We start from the raw sequence: 22,848 nt of genomic DNA, 5'->3' as shown, positions 1-22,848 counted from the left end.
AAAGGAAACAAAATATTTTGATTAATTGCTGAAGTTGCTTAGAATATGGAGGCTCCTCTACTAAACTTCATCTTCTCCTGGACTCTGAGCCTGGTACTTAACATGACATGGTAATGTGTTGCTGCCATCAGACAAAACTATTGTGTGGAACTGACGCTGCACATTGTATGCCTTTTGACCATCAACTGTTGGTCAAACATCAATACAGTACTAAGAAGGAACAGTGGTGGTGGGGACTGAAGAAACCCTTGATTCAAAACCCCAACAAACTGAAATTAGTGTTTTGCTAGTTGGTCTTACCTTGGGCAACAAATGTCAGTGGAGGCCCTTTGGTTTTGATATAGCAATGTGCCACAGCAGAGGGAGGTCAGGTAGTGACGAAAAGGCAGGTGAGTGAAGAACATGTTCTGTTACACTCTTATTGCTCAACTGCAAGCAGAGTGAGTCATCCAAAGACAGCTTCTATAGACACTGGGCAAAACAGCTAATGCTGCTGAAGACAGTTGCTGGCTGGCTTGCTGTAACACTTGATGCTGATGTCATCCTCCCAGTAATGCCTCTCCATGGTGACATCACAATGTAGTCACATGTCTAAATGGATGGCATCACAAAGTGCGAGCACATGATTGGCTTATCATGCCTGTTAACAATTATCAGCGTACAAAGTGTGTCAAAGGCTTTTCTGAATACCCAAGTGTCCTGCGGTATTAGCAGCAATTAGACTGCGCCAGCCAATTCAGCAGCTGATGCACAGCTTTACAGAGGACACGCTAGATGTGAAGACGTCCATTCCCTCTCACCAAAACCTCCACACATTATCACTAATTTTCCAACACAGGATTGTTCTTGGCTCAGAAGGAGCCTGAGCTCAAGTATCCCAGTGCGTCAGGGGCCCAAGAGAGTCTAACAATACCTCTCTAGAATTTGCAGGATGTTGTACAGAGAACCATTACAGTCTCAGTCTCAATTTGAGGCACAGCTTATGCCCAGAATGTGCTGTGGATGTCAGGGCTTAGTCCTTCAACACAGGATTCCATAATAAAGAAAAGATTCCCTCTGTGCGTGTTCAAAAGGAACACATACATAGGGGCATAGGGACCAAGGCTGCTTAAGCTTCCAGTTCTCTTTCCCTGCCCCCCTCAGAATTTTTTAACGAAGTTGTTGCCTGAGCTCTGCCACATCGTGATGTGTTTATTCTCAGCCGTTTTACAAGGACCCAACCCTTTCCTTATTTACAGAAAACTGGCTGTCCTTTCAAGAAATGGTCATCAATCAGGGGTAAATAAAGATGAAGAAGGGCTGAGGGAAGGGCATCCTTGGGCTGCTCCCATGGCCCCAGATCCCTAGTAAGGACTTCTGCTAAAGTTTACCCCAGGCCCTACATTTAACTCCCCCCCCCCCCCCGGTGCTGGGCCCAGGGTTGGGCTGCTGTGGCGTTCTTCCATTTAAATTTCCTATGATGTCTCAGAGTGAGAGCACATCAGAGGGCATTGTGGGAACCTTAAACAGAAAAACAGACCCAGAAGCACTGCAGCCTACCCCTGTAGTAGAGGAATTACTAGAGTGCTTAGTACACTTGGACCAGCTCCATTGTAAAATACATATAGGGATCCATGCCTCGGTTAGGTGTTTTTGTATTGTTGCAATGCTGGAAGGAAGTGCTGGATGTAGATTGTTCTGTCAATGGATGCAGATGTAATTTGCAATTTCATGGTGCTTTGTGAGGTTGGGAACACTGAAATAATTATGCAGTTTCAAGAGGATCTATTTTACTGGATCTGACACAAGTATCCCTGTGTGCCTAGCATTCTACTCTATCCCTCCTGTGACACCCCACTTTATCTCTCGCCCTCCACATGACTTTTTCTCTCTGCAGTCTCTCACATTTCTCTCTTTCTTCCTTCTCTCTATGTTGCTCTGCTATCTATTCAGATACAATCCCACTTGCCTCCCCCTGTAGCTCTGTGGTGGATTGACTCACTATACCCAGTGCCCACAAAGCACTTCTAATTCTGCTTCTGTCACCAGTCCAGGCACTTCTTCCTATCTCTCTGATTTACATCCCTGGTCTTGTCCAGAGCAGCTGCGACAGGAGTTGGCAGTACTAGAACACCATGCAGTAAATCATATGCAGAAACCTAGATTTGTCAAACCTTGTTCAATGTCTTTCTGCCCTTCACCACCCCTTCTCCCGTGCCAGAACTTATATAAGCTTCAGACCTTCCTTCTAGCCCACTTTGATGAGATGCTACCCAATTTTAGGACAGGTCCGCTTTGACACTGCACAGGGTATTGTAGAGTTTCCAATTCTCTGAAGTTTGTTGGTGGATATTCAGGTAAATAGCTGCTGAGTTTGTTAGATTGGCATACACTGTTAAAGGCTACTCAGGGTCTTTTGTCGAGTAATTCAAATAAGCCTTGTAGATCCCAAGCTTCTTGCAAAACCTCTGGTTCGCTGCAAAGAAATTAAGAATTACAGATTTTGGTACATAGCAGCTCTACATTTTGTAGTCGTTACAGTTGGTCTTTACTGCTTCACTAAACTGGAGCTACTGTATCACTTCAACCCAAATGCTACTAGCAGATCATTTGACAGCTTGTTATGTAATACATGCTTAGATTAGGATTTTTGGAGCAGGAGAACAAAAACATACAACCCAATCCTATGCAGATTGGGGTCGTAGTCATGCCAAACTTGCATAGAACCGAGCTGTAAAATTCAGCCGTAAGGCATAATAGTATGAGCATTAAGAAGTATTAAATATAGCAAGGTGCAAACTTTTTGCTAAATGTAAAGAGACAACCACTCCTTATCACTGCTACCACTACTACAGGGTCTGTGAATGTTCTTTCTCTTTGCCAAGAGTAAGAATGATCACACTCTTTTATTCTGAATATAATAATCTGGGATATTTACCACTCTCTCATCTTGACACAAGAGTTTAGAATGTCTACTTAGTACTTAAACATGCACAGAAAGAGCAAGAAAAGTTTGTTCCTTGTAAACACTGTACATCTGAGTTACCCAGGTTGCATGAACAAAAGGACAGCTATCTAATCAGAAAATGCACAGCTTGGTTTTCTTTTTCTATTAGGAGAGAAAGGGACGCCTGACTCGCCTAGGCTGTCAACGATAGATGTTGTGACTTCCCAGCTGGCAGTTCAGGAGAGCAGCCAAAGGACTGTTGTGTAACAGCGAAAGTGTTTGTGTAATCTTTCACCAACAGTGCTTGGAATCTGCTCTCGCACCTAGATTCGTATGCTGGACCTACTCCAGCGGGCTAGCAGTTCAAGCTGGCCCCCAAAATGCCATTCAGCTGCTGGGACATCTCAGCAGGTCACCCAGGTCCTTTTTGCCCTGGCCTGCGGCAAAAGGACATTATGATCACTTTGTTAGGGTTCCCTCCTCCGGTTAGAAGTGGGAGACTGTTGGTGTGGATGAATATAAAGTCAAAGCATCAGAAGAGACATGGGGCCATTGAACCTCATTCCCCCTACAGTAAGACAGCAATCTCTGCCCATCCACATCAAGAGGGCCAATTTATGCATTCCATATCACAGCAGGAAACAAGCTAAGTTGCAGAAGGGCATTTACAGGGCAAAAAGCTTGAAACAACACAATCCTAGCTGCTACTGTTGCTGGCATAACTATACTAACAGAGGGTGAATATACTGTGTGGAGAAAGAGAGATGACTAACTTAGATGTACAGGCTGATGGGCTTTTTCTTTTTCTTTCTGATATTGCGGTTTCTATTGTCTATTGAACTCCTTTCACTTATGAGATATTTGTCCCCCTCCCCATTTTCTTTGATATGGGTCTTAGAAAACTTTATTCCCAGCCTACCTTTGATTAGAAAATTTGGGGTGATTTTTTAAAACAGTTATTATATTGTGACTTGATTATGTTAACTGGCTGTTATGGTTTTCTTTTAATGTTGCTGTATTATTTTTGGGATTTTTAAAGCATTTTTCATTTGCATGTGATTTTAATGATGAGGTTTACTTGTCATTATTATATTTTTGTTTGTAACTCCCTGACATGGGAGCTTTTGACATGGTTTGGAAAAAGCATATAAGATATGTAAATAAAAGAAATATTGTATTTTAAACCAGTGCTTTACATGGTTATCAAGACATTTTGTGGATTCTGATGGAGGGAATAAAAAATTATATTTGCAAACTACCAAGGGCTGTTATCAATGCCTTTTTGAGACATGAAAGCAAATGTGTGTGTGTGTTTAGTTGTTCAGTCATGTCCGACTCTTCGTGACCCCATGGACCAGAGCACGCCAGGCACCCCTGTCCTCCACTGCCACCCGCAGTTTGGTCAGGTTCATGTTCGTAGCTTCGAGAACACTGTCTAACCATCTCATCCTCTGTCGTCCCCTTCTCCTTGTGCCCTCCATCTTTCCCAACATCAGGGTCTTTTCCAGTGAGTCTTCTCTTCTCATGAGATGGCCAAAGTATTGGAGCCTCAGCTTCACGATCTGTCCTTCCAGTGAGCACTCAGGGCTGATTTCCTTAAGAATGGATGCGTTTGATCTTCTTGCAGTCCATGGGACTCTCAAGAGTCTTCTCCAGCACCATAATTCAAAAGCGTCAATTCTTCGGCGATCAGCCTTCTTTATGGTCCAGCTCTCACTTCCATACATCACTACTGGGAAAACCATAGCTTTTACTATACGGACCTTTGTTGGCAAGGTGATGTCTCTACTTTTTAAAATGTTGTCTAGGTTTGTCATTGCTTTCCTCCCAAGAAGCAGGCGTCTCTTAATTTCGTGGCTGCTGTCACCATCTGCAGTGATCATGGAGCCCAAGAAAGTAAAATCTCTCACTGCCTCCATTTCCTCCCCTTCTATTTGCCAGGAGGTGATGGGACCAGTGGCCATGATCTTCGTTTTTTTGATGTTGAGCTTCAGACCATATTTTGCGCTCTCCTCTTTCACCCTCAATAAAAGGTTCTTTAATTCCTCCTCACTTTCTGCCATCAAGGTTGTGTCATCTGCATATCTGAGGTTGTTGATATTTCTTCCAGCAATCTTAATTCCGGCTAGGGATTCATCCAGCCCAGCCTTTCGCATGATGAATTCTGCATATAAGTTAAATATGCAGGGAGACAATATGCAGCCTTGTTGTACTCCTTTCCCAATTTTGAACCAATCAGTTGTTCCATATCCAGTTCTAACTGTAGCTTCTTGTCCCACATAGAGATTTCTCAGGAGACAGATGAGGTGATCAGGCACTCCCATTTCTTTAAGAACTTGCCATAGTTTGCTGTGGTCGACACAGTCAAAGGCTTTTGCATAGTCAATGAAGCAGAAGTAGATCTCTTTCTTATGCACATTTCTTATGCACATAATAAATAATAATAAATTTCTTATGCACATAATAAATGAACCATGGAACAAGCCAAGGAACAGCTCGAGCAAAACATTTTATTGGATAAAGTAGTTCTAGGAAGAAACAAGCTAAGCTCATGAACTGCACTGGTGCCTTTTGACAAGAACAGAAAGGATGCTCATTTTATGTAAAGTAGCCTACAGAGTTCCATGCAGGCTGTTATTACAAATAACTATACTAGTCCTTTCTTCCCAAATGAACAGACTCTTATTTCCTTCCAGGTACAGCCCTCTCAAAGCAGCCAATAATTTGCAATTGCACTTCTCCTAATCATCCTTTCAACAGAGAGGGAGTGAGAAGGATCTCCTTTAGTTGTGGCAGGCTGAATGCATACAACTTAATGCTGCCCCCAGGTGGATAAAGGATAGTTGCGCCATTGATTTTCTTAAATAAGACATAACATACCTGTCTTTTAATAAGGGGAGAAAGGATGAGAATGGAAACAGCGTGACAGTGGTATGACTCTTGTTCTACACAACTTCACCAAGGAAATTTAATTTTTTTAACAGATCCGGACTTGAACTTGATACACTCTTGTCTTATTTGGCATCCTATTTCTGGGAACTCTTTGGGGCTGAAGAGCAGGCTGTAAATATGTGTGCCATATAGATAGACAGATAGATAGATAGATAAAGATATAGATAGGTAGATATTACAATAAAGGGGGTTCAAATTTCTTTTTGAGAGTTCAAAGAGAAAATTATTCACGTTGCTGTTTCTCCCATTCCTCAGCTGTCAGTGAAAAGGCCTCACCTGATAAAATTCCCATTTCTATACCCTCCCCCCCCAGATTCCCCAGACTGTCAGCAAGCCCCATTCAATAGGAGTTACTTCTCAAACCCTGATAGAAGTTGATAAACAAATATATTAATTTTCAATTATTTCATGCGACACACAGAGCTTTCCCTTCCCCAAGCGCTTCTCAAAACACGTGGTTCGCGAACAACATGGCGACCGGCAGCGTTCTCCACAACAGCCTACAACTCCCGAGATGCTTTGCGTGGCCAATGGCAGCGGCGCAAAGGGGTGAGGCTGGCTGCCCTCGCGGGCGTTAGTGTGAGCGAGTTAAAGGTTGGGTGTCTCGCAGCGCCGGCCGTTGGGAGGGTGGAGCGACAGCCCCTCCCCCTCCAGCCCCGCTGCACCCCTCTTCCAGCTCCTATTGAGACGAAGTGCGCAGGGAGGGGAAAAAAAAAAGACCGGCCAGGTGAGGAAAAAAAAAAACAGGAGGCAGAGAAAAACAGGGAGAAAAGATGTCGCGAGGCCGAACGGTAACGAAGGGGGAGGGGCGGCAAAGCTCGGTTCCTTAAAGGGGCAGGTCCGCATTTAAAGGGGAAGGTGCCACGGAGAGGTTTCCTCTGTTTTTTTGTCTGCCGACAGAACAGTGCCTTGTTCTGAGTGGCGGGAGGGTGGAGGAGGCACGCTTTTTAATTACAGGCGCGGGGGGTTGGCCCGAAGGAATACCCTCCCCCAGCCTACGTAACGTTGGCAATACCCCGGAAGCCTTAAAGCACTCTGCTCGTGGTCAGGAGAGCCATCTGACTCTGGGGCAGGTCGGGGAAGTGATGCGGGGTTAATCTCTCCAAAGGCTGGGCTCGGATATTTTGGTCCCCTATCCTTAAACTTTCGGCACAATAACACGAGCGGAATTCAAACACTTTAGCGGCTGCTTCGGGAAATTGTCCCCAATGCAGTCGTGGAGAATTGCGTGAAACAAGATAGCCTTAAATCCTCTGGAAAAACAACAATTATGTTCTAAATTGCGTGCGCTCTGTTTTCTGTGTAGTCAACGTTTAATTTGAAACGTTAAAAATTAAAACTTTTTTGCCATGCGGTCCTTGGAGTGTGGGTTATTGCCAGTGTGGCCCTTGGACATGCATAATAACCTTGGCCACTGTTATTTCCATGCATCAAGCAGGAACTGAAACAGAGATTTTCATGGCATACAGGCTACTTAAACTTTTCACTGCTCATTTGCTCTCCTGATCCTAGTCCAAGCATGACTAAAGGCATCCAAGCTTGTTTATTTAAAATTATGTGTGTCTCACCTTTGTCTTCTCAGCAGACCTCCTGGGTAATTGACAGAAATTAATGACAAGGGTTGATGGTGGGAAATGGCCACTAACCAGATTTAAATGCCACTGTTGTAGCTGGTCCAACTGCTGCTGTTCAAAGTTTCCATGGTGACCATCAAGGAAAATACTGCCCCCTCCCCATAATGTGTACACTGAAGCAGTCAGGGCCAGGTAGCACCAGATGTTTTGGACCCTGGCAAGTGAGGCATCTCCTGGGCATCTGGACAGTCCGCAACTGCTGACTCTTCCTGCTAGCAGAAGGAAGATCGCTGGGGAGCAGGAGTGGGAAAAGGATGATGATGATGGGAAGATGTCTGTTTTCCAGGCTGTGGTCTAGGGATTGGGAACCTGTATCTCTCCAGAGGTTGAACTGCAACCCCAGTTATACATGACCATTGGCTATGCTGACTTGGGCTTCTAGGAGGGCCACTGACTCACCTTCCTTTGCTCCAGAGGTTGCTATGTAATGGACTTTTATGAGTTCAACACCAAGTAGGGACCTAACCCATGTGTGTGTTTTGGGCAGGGGGGAGGGGGGGGGTCAGCCTCCTAGGAAGAACATAATGTCATGGTAAAGATCATCCTGAGAAGGAGCAGCTGTTCCATCGTGAGTTGTATTTTCTTCCCTCTCCATTCCTTTTCCCTCTTGTATCATGTCTACTAGATTGTGAGGGTAGGACAAAGGACTGCCATTTTTAAAATACTGGTACAGTACTTAGCAAATTTTAATAATATTATTAATAATAATATTAATAATAAAATTACTCTCCTCAAATGCTGCATTCTTTTAGTCAGGGCTGTTCAAACATTCACTTTCAATCATAAACCAAAATGACTTCCTGTGCCTGTGAGCATCACTTAACGATCACTGCTTTTTAAAGGTGGCAGGTCCATTTGAAGTGATTTTTACTCTCTCATTTCCAACTAAGGGGCTATGTGTAAGAAACACCCCAGTAATTCCTGGAGTTTGTAAGGTAAGTGCTAGTTTGCTCAGCTAGTTTCCCATTTGAAAGTGAAGCGGTAAAGTTCCTATGTAGATTTTACTGCCTCAAGCACAAATGGAGAGGTGCCACAGCTCAGTGGTAGAGCACATGCTTTACATGCTGACTCTCTCAGCTTCAGTCTTTAAGCATCTTCTGTTTAGTGATGGAAAAACTGTGTGGACAGTATCAAGCTAGATGGACCAATAGTATGATTTAGTATAGGAGAGCCTCTATAAATGAGGCTAGGTCTGTCACAGTTACAATAATGGTGTTCTCTCTTTCTCTGTATGTGTTTTTCTAGCAGGTGAACTCTGGTGCAATGGTGGGAGCTCAGCAGCTAGAAATGCAGGCAGCGGCAGTGCCAGCAGTGGCCCCAGCAGGTGGAGGCCCCAGTGGCAGCAGTGGCGACCACCAGTATGAGTGCCTGGAATGTGGCAAGGTATTCAAATGGTCATCGCGGCTCATCCACCACCAGAGGACTCACACAGGCGAACGCCCTTACAAGTGCTCAGAGTGCCCCAAGGCCTTCAAGGGGTCCTCAGCCTTACTGTACCACCAGCGCGGACATACGGGGGAGCGACCTTACAAGTGTGACAAGTGCGGGAAGGCATTCAAACGGTCGTCCTTGCTTCAGATCCACCAGAGTGTGCATACCGGCCTGCGTGCCTTCAAGTGTGCTCAGTGCGGCCTGGCCTTTAAGTGGTCCTCACATTACCAGTACCATTTGCGCCAGCACACTGGCGAACGCCCCTACCCTTGCCCGGCATGTGACAAGGCCTTCAAGAACTCTTCCAGCCTGCGGCGGCACCGCCATACACATACAGGCGAGCGCCCCTATGTCTGCCTCATCTGCAGCAAGGCCTTCACGCAGTCCACCAACCTGCGGCAGCATCAGCGGGTGCATACTGGCGAGAGGCCCTACCGATGCCAAGACTGTGGTAAGGCCTTCACCCACTCTTCCAACCTGGCGCTGCACTGCCGATCGGCACACGCTGCCCGCCCTGCCCACACCTGTGTTATCTGTGGCAAGGCCTTTGCATCGGACACCTATCTGCAGCGGCACTTGGAGTCTCATGGGGACATTGCGCCTCCAGCACAGCTCTTCTTGGAGGAGCCAACCACCACTGTGGAGATGCTGTTTCGGTGTAGTGTCTGCCATCTCACCTTCCCCTTGCAGGAGCAGCTGCTAAGCCACCAGGAAACACACTTGGCCCCAGCAGAGCCACTGCCTCTGCCACCACCACCGCCGCCACTACCAGTGCAGGAGGAGGTGGCTGCTGTAGCATCCCCCACACCCTCCCTAGCTTGCTCCGTGTGCAGTAAGACTTTCAAGAGTGCCGCGGGTTTAGCACGGCACCAACAGAGCCAGCACTCATCCGATCGCACCTACACCTGCATGGTGTGTGAACGCTCCTTCCCGGCGCTGGCCAGCCTGTTGGGCCATCAGCGTTCGCATCCTCCGGCTGAACAACGGTTGGAGGAGGCAGAGGTGACATGCCCAGCACAGGCAGAGCCAGTGCCCGCAGCCACAGTGACGCCACCCCCACCCCCTGAGCGCCCCTATGTGTGCGGAGAGTGTGGGAAGTCATTCAAGGGCTCCTCTGGGCTGCGTTACCACCTCCGTGACCACACGGGCGAGCGCCCCTACGCTTGTGGCGAGTGTGGCAAAGCCTTCAAGCGCTCCTCGCTGCTGCGTATCCACCAGCGGGTGCACACGGGCCTGCGTGCCTTCACTTGCTCCACCTGCGGGATGGCATTCAAATGGGCTTCCCATTATCAGTACCATTTGCGGCAGCACACCGGCGAACGCCCCTATGCTTGCCAAGATTGTGGCAAAGCCTTCAAGAACACCTCGTGCCTCCGGCGGCACCAGCAGTTGCACACTGGTGAGCGGCCCTTTGCCTGCCAGACCTGTGGAAAGTCCTTCACGCAAACATCCAACCTGCGGCAACATCAGCGGGTACACACTGGCGAGAGGCCCTATTGTTGCCGGGACTGTGGCAAGGCCTTCACCCACTCCTCCAACCTGGCGCTGCACAGACGTACCCATTCGAGGGAGCGCCCCTTCCAGTGCCCGGTTTGCTCCAAGGCCTTTGTCATGGCCTCTTACTTGCAGCGCCACTTCCGCACCCACAGCAGTGCTGAGGCGCCCAGCCGCCCAGCCGCTGCCTCACCCGCCACCACTCAAGAGGTGCAAATCATGCCTAACTTGCAGGCCACTCTGAATGTGGAGTTAAGTGGCAGCCCAGCCCCTCCTGTCTCGTCAAACACTCAGACTTTCCTGCTTGTGCAAACATCACAGGGCTTGCAACTTATCCCCAGCATACAGCAGCCGCCACAGCCACCCCCACCCCAAAATTTACCCCCCAAACTTATCCTGCTGCCCAGTCCCCAGGTGCCCACTACATCCACTGCTCCCACCAGCATTACCTTGTTGCCAGCTGCTCCTACCACCCCAGGCAAATCTGCCCTGGTCCGTCAGGGTAAGGCCAAGAAACCTGCGCCTTTGGCTCCCCCACCACCATCGGTGTCTGGCAGCCAGAATATCATTTTGATGCCCAGTGCCACCGGGGCCAGCGTGCAGCCCCTCTCTAATGTGCAAATCCAGAGGACGCCAGGGCTACAGGCTAGCGGACAGAATGTTATTGTTCTCCAGAGCTTGCCAGAACAGCAACTGGGCACGGTGCAGATCCAAACTGTGCCAGCTGCTCCACCAACAGGCACCATTCAGATTCAAACCCTGCCCCAGCCCCTCCAGAGCTTTCCCACTGCCCAGCCAGGTGGCACTTTGCAAATTCAGACTGTACCTGCTTCACAGCAACCTGGCACAATCCAGATCCAGGCCTTCCCACAGCCTCCACAGACTGGCATTGTGCAGATTCAAAGCCTGCCCCTTCCCCAGAATACCGTCCAGATCCAAAGTTTGCCCACCTCCCAATCAGGAGGCACCGTGCAGATCCAGAGCCTGTCTAGTTGTCCACAGACTGGCACGGTGCAGTTTCAAACTCTTCCACCTTCCCAGAAGATGAACACTGTACAATTCCAAGCTGTGCCATCCTCTGAGCAGGTAGGGACCCTACAGCTCCAAACTCTCCAGCCTTCCCAGCAAGTGGGCCCCATTCAGATCCAGACCTTGCCATCCCTGCAGCAAACCAGCCCTCTGCAGATCCACAGCCTGTCCCCCTCCAATCAGCCTTTGACCAGCGTCGAAATCCAGAGCCTCTCGCCTTCCCAACAGCTGGATGGCACCATTCAGATCCAGGAGCTGGTTTCTTCTCAGGAAGGGGAACAGCTTCAACCTTCAGAGGAGATGACCAGTGTTCAGCTTCAGACTTTGAGCCCACCACAGGATATGAATGAGGTGGGGACTTCTCTGTCCAGCTCCCATGAGCTCTCTGAGGTGGACCTCCAACAGGGACCTGGTGTGAAGGAGGAAAGCCAGGACCTAATTGTGGTGCAGAACTCTCCAGGGGAGGAGCTTCTGGGGCCAGGCGGGGAGGTGGAGAGCCTGGAAGGGGTGCAAGACATGCACTTTGAAACTTTACAGACCGATGAGGGAGTTCAGAATGTGTTGGTGCTGAGAAGTGCAGGAGGAGAGCAGACCCGGTTGTGCGTGCAGGAGGTGGACAACATCCAGACAGTGCAAGAGCTGCCTGGCCTTCAGCTGCAAGGGCCCGAGGGTAGTGCCGGGACTGGGCAGAACCTCCTGATCATCCGTAGTGCCCAGGGGGAACAGACCCTCCAAGTGCTGGAGAGTGTGCCAACACTGCAGGTGAGCAGCCCAGACAGCACCCAACCTACTGGGGACAGCAACAGCGCCTCCCAAATGGTGCAACTTCTGCCGAGCCCAGTAACTTCGCAAGGCCTGCCCTCCATTCAGATTGTGCAAACGGTACCCAACATGCAGCTTGTTCACACTTTCTGAGGACAGCTGTCCCCATCCCTGCGTTGGAGTACCAACTGAGACTCAGTTGTACTCTCACTAGTGGCTGCTATAATTAACTGTGTTGCCGGATGGGATCAACCTGGGCAACTTCAAGACTCCTGGAGGTGGCTCTGCTTAGGTTCCTCAGGACAGTGTCATGAAATGACAGCAGAGAGCTTAGCTCACGCCCATGCCTGCAGGTCCAAAGCATACCCTTGATTCCCTCACTTCCTGCTCACATGGGGATTGCTGTTGCTGCTCATGTCCTTGCAGTTACAATGACTCCACTACCATGTCCTTCCCCCAAACACTTTTGTCTTGTTTTGCATGTGAGAAAGGGATAGCCAGTCCAGTCCTTGATACAATCCCTAACCTACCCATTTCCCCATCCTGTCTGAAATGCGTTGTTCCAACAAGAACCAAATGTATGTGCAGTCTGATGGTTGGAAGACTGTGCAGCCAGAATTCCTGGTTTTTTTCTCCACACTAGACAGAAAATATAGTTAGCAGATATCAACTGGACTGCTGGCTTCTCTCCATTTCCCTGCTGTGTTGCAATTTTGGAGCTAAGTGCTGTGGAGCAGTGTGAGCTCTTTTTATGTATTAGAAAATGGGGAAAGTTTGAGTTTTTGGGTCTTCCTTTGATACTGGGTGCTGCAGGAGGCTGCTTTATGAGCTGTCATAAACAGCATCTTTTTCCGGTTAGGCCCCTTTTATCTATTCTCCATTCCAGCCCCTCACCATGTGCAGAACCACATTTCTTTCCAAGTGTACCCCAGTTCCTGGTGCTAACAGACAAGAGGGTCATAGACTCTTGGTCTAGAAGAAAAATAAAAGACTGCTTCAAAGCATTTTTACTCCTTTCTGTGTATTATGCAGAGGCTGGGTTCATCAATACATGCCATACTTCTTTTGTGCTTTTTAAGTCTGATTGGCATTTCAGTAGCAGATTGCACAGTCCCCAAAGGAAGTTAACTATGAACATAGGAAGTTGCCTTATACAGAGTTAAGACCATTGGTCCATCTAGCTCAGTAATGTATATATCAGGGTTTCCCAAACATGGATCACCAGCTGTTTTTGGACTACAAATCCCATCATCCCTGACCATCAGTCCTAGCTGTAGTCCAAAAACATCTAGAGACCCAAGTTTGGGAAACCTTGATCTAGTTTGAACGGTAACAGCTCTAAACATCTTTTTCAGCCCTCTCTTGAGATATTGTGGCTTTGAACCTGTGTTCTTCTCCATACAAAGCATGTGATCTACAACTGAGCTACAGCCCTGCAGCTTTAACAGGCTTGAGAGGTGCAAGATAAAAGGTTCCTGCTTAGAGGAAACTGCTTATGTTTTTCTCAAGTGGCTTCAACATGCTGGATATTGAATTTTAAACTGAAAGGTGGGACTCAAGCCTAAATGGGAACTTCAGCTTAGTGTTGAAAGTCAATGCAAATGAGGTCTCTGTACAAGATTTCTGGAAAATGCAACATGTTTGGTGAATTTCTTGGGGTAGGAGGTTCTGCAGTTTGAGGAATGATTGTGGTTGAGCTGAGAACCAAAGACCAAAGTGGGAGAGTTGAGACTTGTGGGATTTCCTGTGGGTTGTTGTTGTTTTTTCTTTCTTCCTCTGAGAACACTGAGATCCACCAAACTGATGGCTCAGGTGGCTGAGCCAATTATGTGCTGCACACTGTAGCCCTACACACTGGGAGCCAGTGTGGAATAGTGGTTAATCTGGGGAACCGGGTTCGCATCTCCGCTCCTCCACATGCAGCTGCTGGGTGACCTTGGGCTAGTCACACTTCTTTGAAGTCTCTCAGCCCCACTCACCTCACAGAGTGCTTGTTGTGGGGGAGGAAGGGAAAGGAGAATGTTAGCCGCTTTGAGACTCCTGAAGGGGAGTGAAAGGCGGGATATCAAATCCAAACTCCTCTTCTTCTTCTTCTTCTTCTTCTTCTTCTTCTTCTTCTTCTTCTACACTTGAATAACCTGTACAATGGTACCTCAGGTTACAGATGCTTCAGGTTACAGACTAACCCAGAAATAGTACCTCAGGTTAAGAACTTTGCTTCAGGATGAGAACAGAAATTGCGAGGCAGCGCAGCAGCAGCAGCAGGAGGCCCCACTTTTACAGGACAAAAACCTGAAAAGATGAAGAACCAACTCTCAGGGTCAGTGTGGCACAACACTCCTGTTCCACAGGGGATTCCCCCCCCCACTGTGTTAATCATGTTCTTAAATACAGTGGTACCTTGGTTCTGCAGAAGTCCGTTCCAAAACCAAAGCGTTCTAATACCAAGGCGTGCTTTCCCATTGAAAGTAATGCAAAACGGATTAATCCGTTCCAGACTTTTAAAAACAACCCCTAAAACAGCAATTTAACATGAATTTTACTATCTAATGAGACCATTGATCCATAAAATGAAAGCAATAATCAATGTATTGTAGTATAAAATAGAGAGTATTGTAGATAATAAAAATTAAAATTACATTTTTTTCTTACCTGCACTGATGATAGTCATTGTTTGGATGGGGGGCTTTTATCCATTTCTGCAGTCGCACAATCAATCAGTAGCTGAACTGAGTTCCATACAGTCACAAAAACAAATTAACCGAAAAAGCCTCGAAAACAAAAACACAAAATAAATAGCAAAAACAAAAGCGCCAAACTTAAATCTGTTCTGGAAGTCCATTCGACTTACAAAATGTTCCAAAACCAAGGCACAGCTGATTGGTGCAGGCACCCCAGAAACAACAGCCGACAATCGCATTGGATGTTCAGCTTCCAAAAAACTTTTGGAAACTGGAACACTTCCTGGTTTTTGGTGTTTGCGAGCCAAGGCGTTTGAGAACCAAGGTACCACTGTACTGCATGGCAGGAGGTGAATGGCTCAAAGATATGCTTAAGGTGAAGACAGACATAATTGTAATGCTGCCTTAGCCATTTCACACATTGCATTTTTTGCCAATGTGAACTGCTGGTTTTAATGCTTGTTTAACAGGCAAGGAGCTGTTAAAAGGACCTATGCCCCATGTGAATTTGACAGCCACCTTGTGGTGACGTTAAAGAGTTTTTTAAAAAGTAACATCCCCATTTTGCAATGATGAACAAAATGGGTTACAAATGGTTTACTGGGTCAGTGCCAATGTTACTGTTTTTAAATGCCAGCTTCTAAACCACTCAGAACTGTTATGCTTCTTCAGACCAATATCCATTTCCTTTTGACATCGGCCAGCAGCCAGCTGGTTGCAAAAAGGAAGCTCACAGGCAGAACAGAATGGCTACAAATCAAATTAGTGCACCTGCTTATCTCCAACAACGATGCTCACTTTCTTAATATTTACATTGAGAAAGCAACATGTCAAAGGTTACTCTCGGGAATTCAGTGCTTACAATGTAATGAAATAAATCCCTTTCTTTTTGCTATCTTAACCATGAGCCCCAAATTCAAGCCAAACAAACAGTCTGTGCAACTCTTTAAAAAGTTGAAAAACAAAACCCTTATGGAAAGACACATACACTTCCAGGTGGCTTGCAACTTCATGTCAACAGCATAAAATGGGTACATAACGAAAATGATACATTAACAGCCACCAGCTGTTTACATTATGGGCAGCAGGTCGTGTGTTTTTTAACAGTTCCATAGCAGACTAGCAGCAATAGGGGAAGGCTTTTCCAGATTTCCCTCTCTACTAGCTGACTACAGCTATACCCGTTGAATCCCCGCCTGTCACTTCACCATGAAAAAGAAAAAGAAAATTAGAAAGTCAGATATTTCCCTAAGTCCTAAGCCATTCAAACTGAACCCACCCCCGCTGCTGCCCGCTCTCTCCCATAAAAGGCAAAACGGGTTTGGGACTCGCAGCGCTTGAAGGCCCCGTTTCGCCCCCTTAGCAACAGTTGCCAAGAACTGCGTAAGGAGCGAAAGGCGCCGAAGAAGCCAGGAGCGCCACGCATGCGCTCATGGAGTAAGGCGCTGGAGCTGCGAAGCTGGGGAGGGTTGACTAAGAAGAGGCTCTTGGGGCGAAGCTCTTTCCCCCTCTCCTTCCCCCCCTCCCTCCTGAAAAAGCGGGCGGGGTGGGGAGAGAGAGAGATGTAGGAGGCCTCGGAGAATTCCACGGTCCTTTTATGCAGGGGCAAAGGCAGCCGCTTCCTACAGGCTGGGTGAGTCCATTCCGCGCCTAGAGGGGGAGTGGAGAAGGTTTGCGGGCGTTTCTATTTCTGCGGAGGGGTGTGGCCGCAAGGGCTAAAGTGCCGTGGCCGGTCAGTTTACGACGGCGGGGCTGGCGTTTTATTGCGGATCTGCCTTTGCTCCCGGGAGGGACAGAAGGGGCAGGCCGGAGAAATGTGGGCGTCGCGTTATTTTTGTCCGTTATGTGGCATAAATTAACGGTGGTGCTCCATTGCAAGGGAGCCTACCTTGCAAATAGAGTAGGGGGCGCAGGGAGCTAGCTGGGAATCAAGAGGCTGCTGGTAAAATGGCTCCCACGACCTTTAATTAAATGTATTTTAATTAAATTATTTAATTAATAAAGTATACACGGCCTAGGTCTCGTTCCTTTTCAAAACGACCCCAGGAGGCATGTGATCCCCGTTTAAACAGATGGGAAACTAAGGCCAAAAGACTGCCAGTGAATCTGCTGCTGAACAAGAATATATTCTTCCCAGCTATACCGGTTGTAGTTGCTTTTTTAAGGGTTGCCAGCTTCTTTTCTTACCAGGGCTGCTGTGCATTTAAATTGGAGAACGATTGTCAGGCATTTAACACTTTAAAATGGAAAGCGTGTCTGTTGAGAAGAGATGAGTTCTGATTTCTTTGTGTATGTAAATGTACAAGAGCCATGCCACAAGCAAAATAGTTTTCAACTCTTGCTGGCATTGTAGGAAGTTGCTGCTTCTGTGTTTGTTAGATCCCTCCCCCCCCCCCCCCAGTACATATTCTCCTTTAGGAAGGGATTGGAGTAGGATTCTTTCTCCCCATCCCCCGAGATTATTATTATTGCTGTATTTGTATCTCGCCTTTCCTACACAGAGCTCAAGGTGGTGTGCCTGGTTATCTACCCAGTTTTCATGTAATATTCACAACAACCCTGTGGGGTAAGCTGAGAGACAGTGACCGGCCCAAAGGCACCCAGCAAACATCATAGCTGAGTGGGGACTTGAACTTTGGCCTGTCAGGTCCTGGTCTAGCACTAACCACTACACCACACTGCCTCTGGTTTTTGTGCTGCTTCAACATAAAATGCTCCCTATTTACTCAAGAGTGTCCCCAACCACAGTGGAAGGTTGGGCTCTGACAAATGGCCCATGCTAGTTGGAGACACTTTCCTTGTTCATCCCAACCTCTCATCAAGGACAAATCAGACAATAACTGGGCTTTCCCTCTTTGAAGGTGCCATCTGCTGGCTGCCAGCATGCCTACCCTGGAACCTGAGCAACTGACCATCAGAGAAATGAGAGAGGAGGAGACACCAGTTGTCTTGGAGCTTCTGAAGGTGAGACGGGCTTCTGAGAGACGTGGCAGTGAGCCCAGGCTATATAAACACTCTCTCTCTTTCCTTCCTTTCTAGAGACTTATGGATTGTGTCATTTAATAGGAACCTTCCCCTAGAAGTGGGAAGGCAGTTTGGTGTTCTCCCGATGTTGTGGGCTACAACTCCCTTCATCCTTTACCACTGGCAATGCTTATGGGCTGGTGAGAGTTGTAATCCACCAAACTGGAGGACATTGCATTGTCTACTTCGGGGTCAGCAAACATTTTCAGCAGGGGGCTGGTCCACTGTCCCTCAGACCTTGTGGGGGACTGGACTATATTTTTTTGGGGGGGGGGGAATGAATGAATTCCTATGCCCCACAAATAACCCAGAGATGCATTTTAAATAAAAGGACACATTCTACTCATGTAAAAACATGCTGATTCCCAGACCGTCCACAGGCCGGATTTAGAAGGCGATTGGGCCAGATCCGGCCCCTGGGTCTCAGTTTGCCTACCCATGGTCTACTTCATATTTTAGAGCAGTTGCACATTGCAAGGGAACTGTGTGTGTGTGTTCTAGGAAGCTGTTTCAGTTCATTTAGGGCACATACTTCCCAAACTTGGGCCGCCAGCTGTTTTGGGACTACAGTTCCCATCATCCCCGACCACTGGTCCTGCTAGCTAGGGATTGTGGGAGTTGTAGTCCAACAACAGCCAGAGAGCAAAGTTTGGGAAACACTGATAGGGGTAACTAAGAAGCCTAATCAGTGTCCCAAGTAGGAAGCCTTCTAGAACAGCATCTTCTGCAAAGCGCAGAGCTCCTCAACAGACAACTTGGAATGGGCAGGGATGTTTGAAAACCACTGAACTGGAATTACTGGTTCTGCATGCAACTTTATTTCCTGCACTTCTGTTTTCTTGCGTTCCTTTCAAACTGCAGTACCTGTTGCAAAGGTGGTTTTTTTAAACTGATATTTCACTCTAAATTTCATTGACAGCAGTGAGTGTGGTGTGACACAACAACGAAGGTTACTGAACACTGCCACTCCACCACCACCCTTTCTGCACATGCATGCTTCTGTTCTCACATGATTCACCCATGAAAACAGTAGGAAAGATCTTTATGCTGGCATACCGCCTCTATTTTTGTCACTTTACACCTACAGTTTTCTGGCTTATTGGTGTTGCAAACAGATTTTTTTATGAAAGCAATTAACATGGAAATGAGCACTAAACTTTACCATATTCTGCTAGATTTCCAGAAGCAGTTTTTGCATAATGTAAAAGCACAAATATAATGCAGAAATTAGAGAAACAGAATAAACTGCTGTGTGAATGCAGCCCACTCTTCCTGCCACATCCACTCTGATTTTTTTTTTTTGGGGGGGGGTTAACTGAGCATATTAAACCTAGAGAGAGAGAAAATTGAGGAGATGTTTGCAGCATAAAAAAAAAATTAAAGGGAATTTGGCAAGAAGAGGAGCCTCATTTGATGATACTTACTTCTAAGGGTTGGGCAATAAGCAATTGTGTTACTGTGTTATTTTTCCCACAGTTAAACACTAGTAAGAAAATTCCCTCCACACTTAAAGACTGGGAAGAAAATTTCCTAAGGGAAAGAAAGCGTGGTTCAATCCACTGGCTCTATCTCAATTCCAATGCTCTTATGTCGAGGTTCCTTGTTTCCCACTAGGGCTTGCATTATAGAAAAGCTGGGGTAGAACAACTTTCGTATCTGCACGACAGTTCTGCTTTCAGTGTGGCTCTTGTCTCCCCAGCCTTTTCTTAGCTCTGTGCAAGTTGCTACAGACATCATAGAATTCCCCTCCTTGTACGTTTTCAGGTAAAGTGAAGGATAAGCATTTGTTTAGAGATACACAACGCATCCCTGGTCCCTCATAGCTGTATATGGTCCTTTACTTCATATCCCTTTCCATTTTCCACCAGGATGGATTCAAGGATACAGAGAACCGCCTGATCCTCTATGTGCTGACGCGGCCTCTGGCTTTGCTGCTGATGGCGGTGGTGAGCAGCGGCCTGCGTTTCTTCCTGAACTCGTTTGTGGTGGCTCTCGTGCTGCCGGTCCTGCTCACCGTGGTGGCTCTGAAGCTTCTGCTGTGGCGCTCGCCGGACTTGAGGCACCTGCATGCCTACTACAGCACAGGGCAGCGCGGGCTGTGGGTGGCTGTATACGACGAGGACGACGTGTGCGGCTGCGTGGCTCTGGAGCCCTGCGGCGGGGAACCACGCACGGCGGAGCTCAAGCGCCTGGCTGTGAACCGGTGGTACCGGCGCTCTGGTGTGGGCCGCTCCCTCCTCAGCTTCCTGGAGGCTCACGCTCGTGCCCAGGGCTTCAAATTCTTAGTGGCCCAGGTCTCGGTAGTCACCAAGGCAGCGATTGGGCTCTTTGAGAGCACTGGCTACAACATGAGTGGTGGGCGGCGGTGGCTGGGCTACACCATACAGCAGGAGTTCAGCAAGGAGCTCTAGTTGGTCTGCCTGCCAGTTAGCCACTAGTCTTGAGGAATCCCTGCCCGCCCCCTAAATGTGGGGAAAGCACCGAGCTCCAGAAGCAAGACTGCAGGGAACAAGTCATCTCTTAAGCCCCCAAACAGGGCAGTTCCTCTCAACAAAAGTGGCTTTCTCTGCCTGGAAAATCAGACACTGTAGCCATGGGCACAGAGCTAGGGGAAAGGGTTGTCCATTAAGAGCCTTCTCCCCGGTCTGCCACATCACTCAGGCTCCCTGTCATTTAGAGTTTTCTACCAAAGCCACCCCAGATTATCTGTCCATAGTTTTGAAGAGTGGAAATAACCAATAGTTAGTTGTTGTCCCCCACCCCATGCCCTGCCTCTGGTCAGACTCTACACCAAACACATTCAAATCTTAGACCAGGGTAAACCTCAAATTCTAGGACTTGCATAAATACTGCATATCAAGCAAACCTGGATTTCTATACAGTGCAGTTGGCGTGAATGGCATTTTACAGACATGAGAGGGCAGGGCTCTATGCTAAGGAGCTTTATTTATTTATTTGCTATGTTTTATTTAATAATAATGATAATTTTATTATTTATACCCCATCCATCTGGATGGGTTGTTGTATAGCCTTGCCCTATTCTACTGTCTTTTTGTGCATTTGGAACTTCATAGGGAGGAATGCTTTTTGTGTTTGGGTGGGTGGTGGTGCGTATTTTAGGAATATGCACATGTGTGTGTGGACAACTTTTCTGCTTGCTCCAAATCTCTCCCTCCTTCCCAAGCTGCTTTTCCTTAAAAAAGAGCTGCTGGGGTTCTGTTACACTCATTTCCATGCAACATGCAGTTTGACTTACAAGGTGGCAAATGGCACCTTGTTCTCTGTTGGATTTGTACAACTATCAAACTAGGTAGATTCGAGGATGATCCATTCAGGGCTTTATAGGTCAAGGCTGATCCTGTCAACTGTGTCTCTATACGCACATGGGGTTTTTTTGACGGTATCATTGCAGCTGACAGGGACTTTGCCTCTATGGAGCCTTTCAGCTTCCTCCTGAGTCCCGGGACTTGGGGTCTGAAGAGAGAGAACCTTTTCCATGTGGCTTCTGGATCCCAGTTCCTCCAGAGGCTGAAGCAATTGAGAAAACTGTGGATTGGCTGTGAGGTGGGTGGGAATCACATGTCCAGCCCCCAGCTCCCAACTCAAGTCATCCTGGGCTTGCAGCATCTCTGTGTGTGCACCCCACTCCCCAAGAGGACACAGCAGACTGGAGACTCTATGATAAGGCAATTCAGGGAAATCTATGATATCGCTGTAGATAAATATGTCTTGCTAACGGCCTGTGATTATGAGTGGGAAGAAGTGGCTGGACCCAGCGGTGTAGTTCATAATACAGAAATGCACCCTGCAGCCTTCTGGAATGAATCCCTGTTGGTGGGGACTGGGTTACCTGTATTGGGTATAGAGGAGATATTTTGCTTTCATTATAAGTGCTCTCAATATGAGCCATTTCTGTTTCCCCACAGGAGCAACCCCTAAAGAAGGAACAGGGAGCAATGGCTCATTTCTTTTTAACAGGAGGATGAGGATTTCATCTGCAAACCACCTTCCTTGGAAAAGTTGGGCCATTGGATGGGGGGGGGGGGAATCTCCACTACCCCCCACCCCACCCCACAAATAAAAAGCTTGCCTACCCTAGTGTGTCTAGAGGAAATGTATTTTCCCAAAGTGGATGAAAACTGGGAAATGGGCTTGAAGTGTGAGGGTGATAAAACATGTCCACAAAGATTAGATCTTTATACGTGGAGAACCCAGAGGGGAAAACTTGTGATACAGAGAGTTGTTACACCAAAGGTCAAATGGCATATGTGTGTGAATATGTACAGGAACGGGCTTCCCCAGGTTTATGTAATTTAAAACGGGGGTAGATGTTCCTCCATTTAAGAAATGAATGGTGGGTAGGGAGAGGGAGAAATCCAAATGGGTGGTGATTTGGAGAGGGTTTCAAAACACTGGAAAGGAATGACTTTTTGTATGTGTGTATAAATAAATATTTAGATGGTTTTAATTAAATAGTTTTAATGACTTGGGCAGTTCAGTTACACTCTGTGTGTAAACCTCATTGGCGGACGAAGGTTAAGATTAGAAATTAATTAAATACACATTTTAAAACAATCTGAATGGCATGGAAATTTGCTGTACTCCTGCTTATCTGATGCAGGCTGAAATTTCTGAAGAGTCCAGGGCAGCTCCACATCAGACATATTACACTAGTGTCGCCTTGCAGCCCTTTGAAAAAATAAGTTTGGTGCCCAGCACCCTTAGATGGAAGGGACAGTCTTTGATCAGGAATCTACTGCCATAAATTTCAAACTCTGTAGGACATAAGCTGTGAATACTTAGTAGTGCAGAGAAGGCACACTACACATTCTCAAAAGCACTAGTTGATTGCTTCACATGTTCTAGGGCTGCAGCCTGACTTCGTAAAGCATAAGTCCCAGGGACCAGAATAAAC

The 22,848-nt window shown here is 47.2% G+C and overlaps 3 protein-coding genes and 1 long non-coding RNA gene across 11 annotated transcripts in view; 3 read left to right on the top strand and 1 right to left on the bottom strand.

Moving 5' to 3' along the window:
• The window catches only part of LOC310663438 (uncharacterized protein), a 41,103-nt gene extending 24,540 nt beyond the window's left edge, over positions 1-16,563 (bottom strand). The window contains exons 1-2 of one of the 2 annotated variants that reach the window (XR_014504486.1): positions 14,881-16,563; positions 2,221-2,455 (exon numbers count right to left, since the gene is read on the bottom strand). The gene's annotated coding sequence lies outside the window, so the exon portion shown is untranslated. Of the gene's footprint in view, positions 1-300; positions 868-2,220; positions 2,456-3,108; positions 3,774-14,880 lie in introns of those variants that run through there. The other variant, XR_014504487.1, reaches the window with a different exon arrangement.
• On the top strand, positions 2,234-4,110 carry LOC310663459. The gene is made up of 2 exons (XR_014504499.1): positions 2,234-2,336; positions 3,096-4,110. It is a non-coding gene; the product is annotated as an uncharacterized lncRNA (long non-coding RNA).
• ZNF628 (zinc finger protein 628) lies at positions 6,203-22,508 on the top strand. 7 transcript variants are annotated; one of them, XM_083411050.1, is made up of 7 exons: positions 6,203-6,605; positions 8,007-8,080; positions 8,758-12,228; positions 17,771-17,873; positions 19,802-19,879; positions 21,346-22,205; positions 22,236-22,508. In XM_083411050.1, the coding sequence occupies exons 2-4, from the start codon at positions 8,042-8,044 to the stop codon at positions 17,810-17,812; spliced, it is 3,552 nt and encodes a 1,183-aa protein (XP_083267176.1). In that variant the 5' UTR covers positions 6,203-6,605; positions 8,007-8,041; the 3' UTR covers positions 17,813-17,873; positions 19,802-19,879; positions 21,346-22,205; positions 22,236-22,508. The 7 variants fall into 7 exon arrangements, with proteins under 7 accessions (XP_083267176.1, XP_083267175.1, XP_083267174.1 ...); XM_083411049.1 differs by having other exon boundaries at positions 21,860-22,508; XM_083411048.1 differs by having other exon boundaries at positions 21,346-22,508.
• Positions 19,763-20,344, top strand: NAT14 (N-acetyltransferase 14 (putative); the record flags this gene model as incomplete). Its single annotated transcript, XM_083408950.1, has 1 exon — positions 19,763-20,344. The coding sequence occupies one exon, from the start codon at positions 19,763-19,765 to the stop codon at positions 20,342-20,344; it is 582 nt and encodes a 193-aa protein (XP_083265076.1).
• Positions 22,509-22,848: the final 340 nt, after the last annotated feature.

The sequence above is a fragment of the Podarcis tiliguerta genome (genome assembly GCF_965153285.1).
Source record: "Podarcis tiliguerta genome assembly, chromosome: 13".
Taxonomy (NCBI): domain Eukaryota; kingdom Metazoa; phylum Chordata; class Lepidosauria; order Squamata; family Lacertidae; genus Podarcis; species Podarcis tiliguerta.
The sequence above is the reverse complement of the archived record's forward strand: the minus strand, read 5'-3'. Positions and strand labels throughout refer to the sequence as shown.

Bases quoted from the DNA above. Each gene is read 5' to 3' on its own strand.
- ZNF628 (XM_083411049.1), top strand. From the start codon at position 8,042: ATGGTAAAGATCATCCTGAGAAGGAGCAGCTGTTCCATC. The intron at 8,081-8,757 runs GTGAGTTGTATT...GTGTTTTTCTAG, and splicing joins GAAGGAGCAGCTGTTCCATC to CAGGTGAACTCTGGTGCAAT. The intron at 12,229-17,770 runs GTGAGCAGCCCA...CCCTCTTTGAAG, and splicing joins AGAGTGTGCCAACACTGCAG to GTGCCATCTGCTGGCTGCCA.